Source organism: Pteropus alecto, unplaced genomic scaffold (genome assembly GCF_000325575.1).
Source record: "Pteropus alecto unplaced genomic scaffold, ASM32557v1 scaffold7, whole genome shotgun sequence".
Lineage (NCBI taxonomy): Eukaryota > Metazoa > Chordata > Mammalia > Chiroptera > Pteropodidae > Pteropus > Pteropus alecto.
Window position 1 is genome coordinate 42,061,273 of NW_006494614.1, and position 8,698 is coordinate 42,069,970.

Consider the following 8,698-nt stretch of genomic DNA (forward strand, 5'->3'; position numbering starts at 1 on the left):
GGCGGGGACGAGGCGGCTCCATCGAGGTCGCACCGTGCCGCGCCGCAGTCTCGGCTCCCACCCGAGGAAGCCCTGGGCGGGAGGGTGGGGAGCCCCGGGATTGCGGGGGGATCCAGGGACGACACGCGGCCCCAACCTCCCCCGTTCCTTTCCGGTGTCTAGAAATCTCCCTGACAATCCTGCAACCTAAATCTGCCTTTCACGTCACAGAACCACCCCACCCCCACTACCCCGACACACCTTCGCACGTCTTGGTGCCCTCAGAACCCTCACTCCTGCGATTTCCCGTGCTACGCCCACAGAGCCACCTTTCTCTCCTGGATGCCCCCCAAATGCTTCCACCTCCCTGAAGTTCCTCTGATCCATCGGGACCACCACGACCACCATTCGTCTTGCACCACGTTCATATCCAGAAAACTGTTCGTTTCCCCAGCCCTCTCATATTTTGAGGCAGTGTAACCTCTAACTCCCGTTTCTAATCCACACCTATCCCAGACCTGAGCCCCCTACTCCCGTTCCACCCAAAGTAATCCCTTTCATTGGGCTGTGAAGGGGAAGTTTTCCAAGAATGCAGAGCACAAGGGGCCCTTGGAAATTATATCGTTTTTCCAGAGAGGAGGGTGGGATTTCAAGGGTCTCCAAAAGTCCTGGTTTGTCATCTTGTCTACCTGGGGCTCAGATCCCTGAAATTTTGGTTTATGTTAAAAATTTTAGGCCTTTCAGAACTTGGAGAACAGGAAAATATCAAGCTTCCAAATGTGAGATTAAAGGAGATTGTCCTGGAAGAGGAAAATGTCTATTTTAGTGATGTCGTCCTACATATTTAACCTCTAGAGGTTAAGCTAGAAGCTCATCAGTTTACAGATATTTCCCTTAAAAACTAAGGCCTTGGGGTAGAAATCGGGAGTGGGGGGTGATTGACTTTACAGTCTTCCAGATATTTAGTAGCAACAAAACAGACTAGGATATTGGTTTCCTAAATCTTAAGCCAGCGCTCTTTCCAGTACATCATAGTGTCCTTTCCAGAAAGCTCTTTGTAGAGTTAAAGTTCTCTGCAAAGGTAAGGTGATGGTTTTGGTGTTGGATTCAGATGGAGTCTAGGGGCCATTTAAAAGGTCTTGGGCTGCCTCAGACTTCAAACTCTGTGCTAGGGGAGTCTCTTCCGCCTATGGAGCTGGGTATTTGTGGCCCCTTTGCCCTTCATCTTTCTTTCTTTCTTGGTGTTTCTATCCCATTAAGACCTGGGACAGATACTCAGGGGGGATGGACTGACGGCAAGTCAGTTTCATTAACAGTTGGTGTAAGGATGGAAGGTTTCCATTAACCTGTGGTCTCTGTCTCCTATGCTAGGTGAGCCCCAGGTGTGTCCCAGAGGAATCCAGGTGACTTCTCTACAGACTGCTTGCCATGATGCCCCACCAAGAGCGAGGGGAATAAAGTAGGGGTCCTTCCTCATGCCCCTCTCATGGTCTCCTCCCCAATGGCCTGGGTGAGGTAAGAGCTGTGTGTAGGAGCCACTTTCCTAAAGTTTCCCAAGTTGGGAGAAATGGAAGGTGCAGGTCAGGCTTATTCAAAGTTTTGTACATTCAGGCAGAGTTCTAGAAGGATATTTAATCTTACAGACTCATTTCTTGCAGCAAATTGCAAACTCTTAATTTCTGGTTGGGATCAGTCCATGTGTTTGCTCCCTCAGGTCACTCAAGTCTAGTGGTATCCTCTCCATCTTAGATATGGGTCTTGCCTGTTGTGACATACAATTCAAGTGCCATATCTTGGAGGGAATAGCCAGATAGTAAGGCCTCTGTCTCCTCTTTGTTCAAAAGCAAACCTAGCATTAATTTTTTTTAGATGAATAAATGCCTAACCAAAGTTATAAAAATTGTGCTCTGCTTTAGGTGTTCCGTCTTCTGAGTTTATCTTTTGACCATAATGTAGCACCTCACTTGGAGAGAACATCAAAAAGATAGTTGAAGTGAATGTTGGGATTGTGGTGAAGGAGGAAAAGAGAGGATTTGGATGATGTTGGAAGGATGAGTTAGAAAAGAAGTACGGGCCAAAGTGGGATTCCCGAGTTAGTTTCTTTGCTGCATCTGAATGAGGCCCCAGGTCGGCACTCAACTCCTTCTGATGTAAGTCATTTCTGGGTCCCTACTTAAATCCATGCTTTCCTGCTGTCCAGGCTTCCCTTCCCTATCGTATTGGCCTAAATCCTACGTGATTCGCAAGGTCCACATCAAATAACACCTCTGTGAAGCTGTTTTCATCTCCTGTCAGCATTAATCCTTAACACATCCTAACTTGAGTTAATATTTATCCAGTGTGTGGCCCTGGGTTGAGTGGGAATTCCATGCGGGAAGGAATGTTGTATAGTTTCTTGGGCAGAGTAGGTGATCACATCAAGGTGGTTCTGCCAGAGTTCCCCAGAGTGGGGCTTTTTTGGAGTTGACCTTGATGACTTTCTTATCCCTTATGTTTTTCCCTAGGGTGGGCTGGCTGCTCTGACACCATGGGGAGCTGCTGCAGCTGCCTGAACAGAGACAGCATCCCAGACAACCACCCCACCAAGTTCAAGGTACCCACAGCCCTCTCCTCTCCTGATTCTCAACATGGTCTACTGGGCTCTGGCCCTGAGCTGTCCAGTTGCCTCAGCCTCTCTAAAGATCAGGGCCTCTGAGGTGGCTTGAGGAGGAACACAGGCCGCTGTTGTTTGTGTGGCTCTTGGTACTACTAAGAGAAGAAATGCCATAATACAGTAGCAAAAATCATGATTTTAGAATGTTCACTCATGTCAGTATGTTTTTGTAACTATAAATATATCTTCTTTGGAGAAAGCAACAAAAGTCTGTATTTGCGAGATAATTATATAGTAAGTATTTAAAACAGTGCTTAAAACACGTAAGCAGTATGTTTTTTGCTGTTTGCTTTGGGAAGCTAATGCCAGCCCAGTGGACCTGTGCACCTCTGGCCCCTCCTACCTCCCTGTAGAGGGAGCCCCTTTCTGACTCCCTGCCCAGTGAGGCACAGGTTTCTCCTGCTAACCACAAGAGGGAGCCCTCAGCCAGGGTCTCCAGTTGGAGAGGTGGTAGAGCTGGTATGTATGTATTCTGCCTTGAGTTCTACTCTCCCAGAGTCTTAAGATTTGAGCTTAAAATCGAACGCCTTCTGCCATTAACATCTGGTCCTTGGATACTGAGCCATGAACCGTCCGAGGTCATCCAACCTTGGTTGTCCAACCATCTGACCTTGGAGGTCAGCTAAGCACCCTTCCTTCTCTCACTGTCCAAATGATAAAATTGAGGTCTAAAGAATTGTCATGGATCAGTAGCACTGAGTAATCATGTGGCATTCCATAGAGTCTGGTGAGTCAGGTGAGCCCCTCAGTGCCCTAGCTCTCGCCCTGCATCATCAGCCTGCCTCCCAGTGGCTCAAGACCCATATACACATTTATTGGACTTGCTTATTGACCCTCTGTCCCCACCTTCCCTCAGGTGACGAATGTGGATGATGAGGGGGTGGAGCTTGGCTCTGGGGTGATGGAGCTGACACAAAGCGAGCTGGTGCTTCATCTGCATCGGCGTGAGGCTGTCCGTTGGCCCTACCTTTGCCTGCGGCGCTATGGCTATGATTCCAACCTCTTCTCTTTTGAGAGTGGACGCCGGTGTCAGACAGGCCAAGGTGAGTACCAGCCCCTTTCCCACACTGGAATAGGTGCTTGTGCACCTGGGCCAGGTACTGGGGCTGGAAGTTGTAGCTCAGGATTGTGGGAAGTCTGTTGACTTGGCAGGTGTTACCCAACGAGGAGAAGGGTCATGGCCAAGAGCAATAGCATGTTAATACAGAACTAAGTGGACTCCCAGGCCAGTGCCCTTTTTGCTTTAGTCATTGCTGCTCTGGGTCCCTTTGTGAGAAAAGCCCATGGGAAAAGCCATTCCTCCCAGGCCAGAGCCTGTTTGGGAAAAGCAAGTGATTCTTCCTCCCTCTGTTATATGAGTTTCAAGGGTCACCGTTGCCCCCGCCAAGTAGGAACAGACTTTCTTCTGAGCCCCTAGGTCGTATACCCTAGACCCTGTATATGATGAAAGGTCAGGCAGGAAGCTCTGGTATCCTTGGGGCTGATATGCCTTGGGAATAATAGATTTGAGGAGGCAGGACTCTTGGGTTTCAATGTAGAGTAACTCTCAATAGATTAATCTTTGTCCTTCATCACCTGTGAACAATGGAGCATGATGTCTTCTCCCATATTCCCCTTTCTCCCTGAATTCAGAGGTCAGGGAATGCTGGGTTGTTCCATGAGGTCAAGGCTAAAACCAACCATTGCTCTTTGAAGGAGTAGCATGGTCTGGGCTTACGTTTTAGGTTCCAGACCTGAGCTCTATAGGAGTCCTGCACAGGATTGTGTTAGATGTGGTTTGGGTTGTGACTGTAGAGTTGAAATGAACAAGTTCCTCTGATGAGGCTGCCAACACGACAGCAAGTCTCTTAGCTTGTGTCGGTCAGGGGAGCTTTCCTCTCCAGCATCTGACCCTTGGAGCTCATGAGGCAGAGGCAGTTAATGCTGGGTGAGCAGAGAACAGGAAGGAAGGGGCTTCTTCCCTGGTGGTGTTTGATCCACACTTGGGATCCTGGAAGGGCTGCTATAGGCCCCTAGGGTTCTTCTAAGACTCCAGGCTTTCTCAGCCTTTTGTAGCTCTCAGCATAGCTCGCCAACATAGTCTTTTTTTCCTGCCTCTATCCTTCCTGTCCCATTCCTGCAAATCTCAGTTGTCCCATACCCCAGCTTAGCTTAATCTATCTTTTTGTGGATATACACACTCACATACCCCAAGTAGCCTTCACTGAGTCCCAGGCCTCACTGTAACATGAAAAGGAACTGTTGGTGCAGAATCCCAAACCGACATGACATCCGAGGGCATCTTTGGATTCCCTGAGTCACAGGTGCTCAGTCCAGTCCTGCTGTCCCTGGGACTTTGAGCTGCTGCTTTAGAGTTTGAGGGGCTGTAAGGCTGACTGCATTGAGGAGCCACATGATCATTTTGCCATATTTGTTCTTTACCTAGTCGGCTTATCTTTTCTTCCTTTCTGCTCCAGAGTTTAAGCTCCATGAGGTCATGGGCCTATACACAGTAGACATGTGCTCTCTGGCCAGGCTCTGGACTAAGTACCCAGTGAACAAGCAGTGAACAGGACAGACCCTCTGCCCTCTAAGAGCTTTGGGGCTGTTGGGCATAGAGCCAATGGCTGGTGCCCTGAGTGGAGCTCAATTCTCTGGGGAATAGGGAGTGGTAGGCAGAGGGAGATGGGGCAGCATGTGAGGAGGAGTGGTCACTCATCTGATATTATCCTTTCCACTTTGATTTTTATTCTTTCCCTCACCCTTGTGTATATACACAAACCTTATAAAAAAGATTTAACCTCAGAAGACTGTAACTGACGTGTCAGTTTTCAAGACAGTAATAGATGGTGAGAGAGCGGGGGCAGGGGCTTGGGCCCAGCTTCTCCCATAGCTCTTGAATTTCAGAGTGTGCTGGGAAGAGTACTCAGGATGAGGGGGGCTAGCCCACGCTCTTGCAGGCCTGGGACTGAAGTTCAGGGACATTTCCTGAGCTTTGTGCATCATGTCAGCCTCTCTATCCTTCCCTGTCGGGCATAGGGTCAGAAGAGCCTCATTTCTCCCTCCTGCTCTAGGGATATTTGCATTCAAGTGCTCCCGGGCCGAGGAAATCTTCAACCTCCTTCAGGATCTGATGCAGTGCAACAGCATCAACGTGATGGAAGAGCCAGTCATCATTACACGCAACAGCCACCCAGCTGAAATCGACCTCCCGCGGGCCCCCCAGCCTCCCAACGGTGAGGAGAGCCCTGTCTTCAGCACCCCAATGCGCACGCGCACACACACACACACGCACACACACACACACACACACACACACACACAAGCACAGGCCCAGGAAGTACCAGTCTTGGAGGCATGAATCAGGCAGGCAGGTTGGGGGATGGCTGGGTGAGCCAGCCTTCCAGTACCAGTATCCATCATCAGAACCACTCTTGGGATGGATAAGGCCTGGTCTGGGCCAATCAGATGACTCCAGCAGAGGCTGGGGAGCCCTGACACTTGTATTAACTAATGGTAAGGAGCAGACAGGAAGACATTGGGTTTCCATGGAAACAGCAGTCTGGAACTGTTTTGCTTTCTTCCTTCTGTCTATTGGGTCATACCCATATACCTTTCCTGAAGGCTAATGCAGGCATCTCTGCCCATGAGCTGTTTCTGGAGCGGTTCTCACAATTTCTGCTTGTTCATTCACTGAGTCCGCACTGAGCAACTGCTCTGAGTTCTGCACTCCATGGGCCGGTCTGAGAGGGGCAGAAGAAATAGAAACACAGTCCCTGATTTTAAGGAGCTTCTCTAGAGCTCACTGGCATAGCTAGACTGAGGGCGAAGGGTTGATCCATTGGTGACAAGGTGTGCCTTAAGTGTTTCAGGTCAGGCTATGATGGAGGAAGTGTAATGGGGTTCAAGCTGAGCCCCACTGAGGGAAAGGGTGGTGTTTTAAGAATAGAGAGGTGAAAGATAATGAGGGACTGCTGGTTCGGTAGGGCTAACTATCTTAGGGGTCTTGGGAGCATCTCCCCCCAAATGGAGAAGTCCCAGGATCCCACACACATGGTTGCAGGTAGTTGTCAGGTGATTTAAGGACCCCTCACCTGGGCTTGGCTCCTCTGTGCCCAGCTCTAGGCTACACTGTCTCCAGTTTCTCCAATGGCTTCCCTGGCTGCCCAGGAGAGGCCCCACGATTCTCAGCACCCCGGCACCCCTCGACAAGCAACCTACGACACCCTTCACTTGGTGAAGAGTCCACCCATGCCCTCATTGTCCCTGATGAGCAGGTGAGCAAGCAGCTGCCCCACCCCTCCCTGTTGGTCTGGGTGGGAATGGGGGGTCAGGATATATGGCACCTCCTTCCAATAAGGGTCATCGGGGAAAGAAAATGGATAGGGTCCCTTCTGTCCCCAGAAAGGGAAGCAGCCTCTCTCGAAGGTTGAGAGGAAAAGGAAGAGGAGGAAACCCCAGCTCTTTTCCCCTGTGCTTCTTGTTCTCACCCTGTCCTTTCTGCTCTCTCCTTTCTCCCTGCCCTTGGACACTCCTGCTTAACCCAGACTCTTCTTCCCTTCCCAGTCCCACACTTACGTCAACACGCCAGCCAGTGAGGATGACCACCTCAGGAGCCGGCACTGCCTGCAGCCCCTGCCTGAGGGTCGGGCACCCCTGCCTCCACAGGCCCATGGTCCCAACCACCAGGACCCACAGGTGTTCTTGCAGCCAGGCCAGGTGAAGTTCGTGTTGGGTCCAACCCCTGCTCGGCGGCACATGGTGAAGTGCCAGGGCCTCTGCCCCAGCCTGCGCGACCCCCCTCACCACAACAACAATGAGGGCCTTTCCGAGTGCCCAGCCCAGCCCAAGTGTACCTATGAGAATGTCGGCGGGGGGCTGCGGCCAGGGGCCAGCTGGAGACTGAGCCCAGAGGAGCTGGGCTGGAATGGCCTTTCCCACCGCCGGGCTGCCCTGCTGCACTATGAGAACCTGCCCTCCCTGCCCCCTGTGTGGGAGAACCATGCCCAGCAGTTGGGGGAGGAGGCTGGGGATGACGGAGACTCAAGGGATGGGCTCACACCCTCCTCCAATGGTTTCCCTGATGGCGAGGAGGACGAGACCCCACTGCAGAAGCCCACCAGCACCCGGGCTGTCCTCCGCAGCCATGGCAGCTTCCCTGTGCCATTGACCCGCCGCCGAGGCTCCCCTAGGGTCTTCAACTTTGATTTCCGCAGGCCGGGCCCCGAGCCCCCGAGGCAGCTCAACTACATCCAGGTGGAGCTGAAGGGCTGGGGTGGAGACCACCCCAAGGAGCCCCAGAACCCTGCGGTCCCCCGAGCCCCTGTGCCCACCACCCACCCTGCCCGCAGCTCAGACTCCTATGCCGTGATTGACCTCAAAAAGACCGTGGCCATGTCCAACCTGCAGAGGGCTCTGCCCCGAGACGATGGCACTGCACGGAAAACCCGGCACAACAGCACTGACCTGCCTCTGTAGGGACTTGCTCTGCCCCGCCCCGGTCCAGCCTCTGCCTCACGCTCCCATCCTCTGAACCCACACACCCCAGGGTTCAGGAGTGCTTTGCAGAAGGGCATTGAGGTGGAATCAGATGCTTCCTTTTGCTGGCTGGAGTCCCCAAAGATAGCAGCCATTGAGTCACCTGGTCTCCAAATTGGAGAAAGAAGAGGGTGGCCAAATGGGGGAGCCGTGATGTAACTGTGAAAGGTTCCCATGACTGCAGTTAGCACCCTCCCATTATGTCCATTCGTCTTGTCTGTCGTCTGTGTATTTTTTTGGTTGAAATTTTGAAACATTTTGTACCTGTTGATTTTATTTATCAGTTTATTTTTCTATTTATTGTTTCAAATGTAATTTAACATATTTATTATTAATATAATTATTTTTAAATTCCGGTTTGGTGGATGATATCAGATTCTTAGGGCATCTTTTCTGACATGGTTCTCGGGGTGGATAGGGGAGGCCTAATAGATGTAGGGGCTTCATTCTGGGAAGTTTGGAGTGGTTATGGTTTTTGCGAACAAGTCTCTGACCATTTCTTTTTCTCCAAGAAGCCCTCGACCAGAACTTAAAGTTGCCAGGAATGGA

The 8,698-nt window shown here is 51.1% G+C and overlaps 1 protein-coding gene across 3 annotated transcripts; it reads left to right on the forward strand.

Moving 5' to 3' along the window:
* The first annotated feature begins 97 nt into the window (after positions 1-97).
* FRS3 (fibroblast growth factor receptor substrate 3) lies at positions 98-8,503 on the forward strand. Of its 3 annotated transcripts, none has more exons than XM_015600213.2 (8): positions 98-1,060; positions 1,351-1,494; positions 1,896-2,129; positions 2,484-2,572; positions 3,489-3,675; positions 5,686-5,847; positions 6,731-6,888; positions 7,178-8,427. In XM_015600213.2, exons 4-8 carry the CDS (start codon positions 2,507-2,509, stop codon positions 8,087-8,089), a joined length of 1,485 nt encoding a protein of 494 aa, XP_015455699.1. In that variant the 5' UTR covers positions 98-1,060; positions 1,351-1,494; positions 1,896-2,129; positions 2,484-2,506; the 3' UTR covers positions 8,090-8,427. The 3 variants fall into 3 exon arrangements, with proteins under 3 accessions (XP_015455699.1, XP_015455700.1, XP_015455701.1); XM_015600214.2 differs by having other exon boundaries at positions 98-419; XM_015600215.2 differs by lacking the exon at positions 1,896-2,129 and having other exon boundaries at positions 98-1,494; positions 7,178-8,503.
* Positions 8,504-8,698: the final 195 nt, after the last annotated feature.

Coding starts and splice junctions, on each gene's coding strand:
- FRS3 (XM_015600215.2), top strand. CDS start 2,507: ATGGGGAGCTGCTGCAGCTGCCTGAACAGAGACAGCATCCCAGACAAC. Junction 2,573..3,488: donor ACCACCCCACCAAGTTCAAG/GTACCCACAGCC, acceptor ACCTTCCCTCAG/GTGACGAATGTGGATGATGA. Junction 6,889..7,177: donor TCATTGTCCCTGATGAGCAG/GTGAGCAAGCAG, acceptor TTCCCTTCCCAG/TCCCACACTTACGTCAACAC.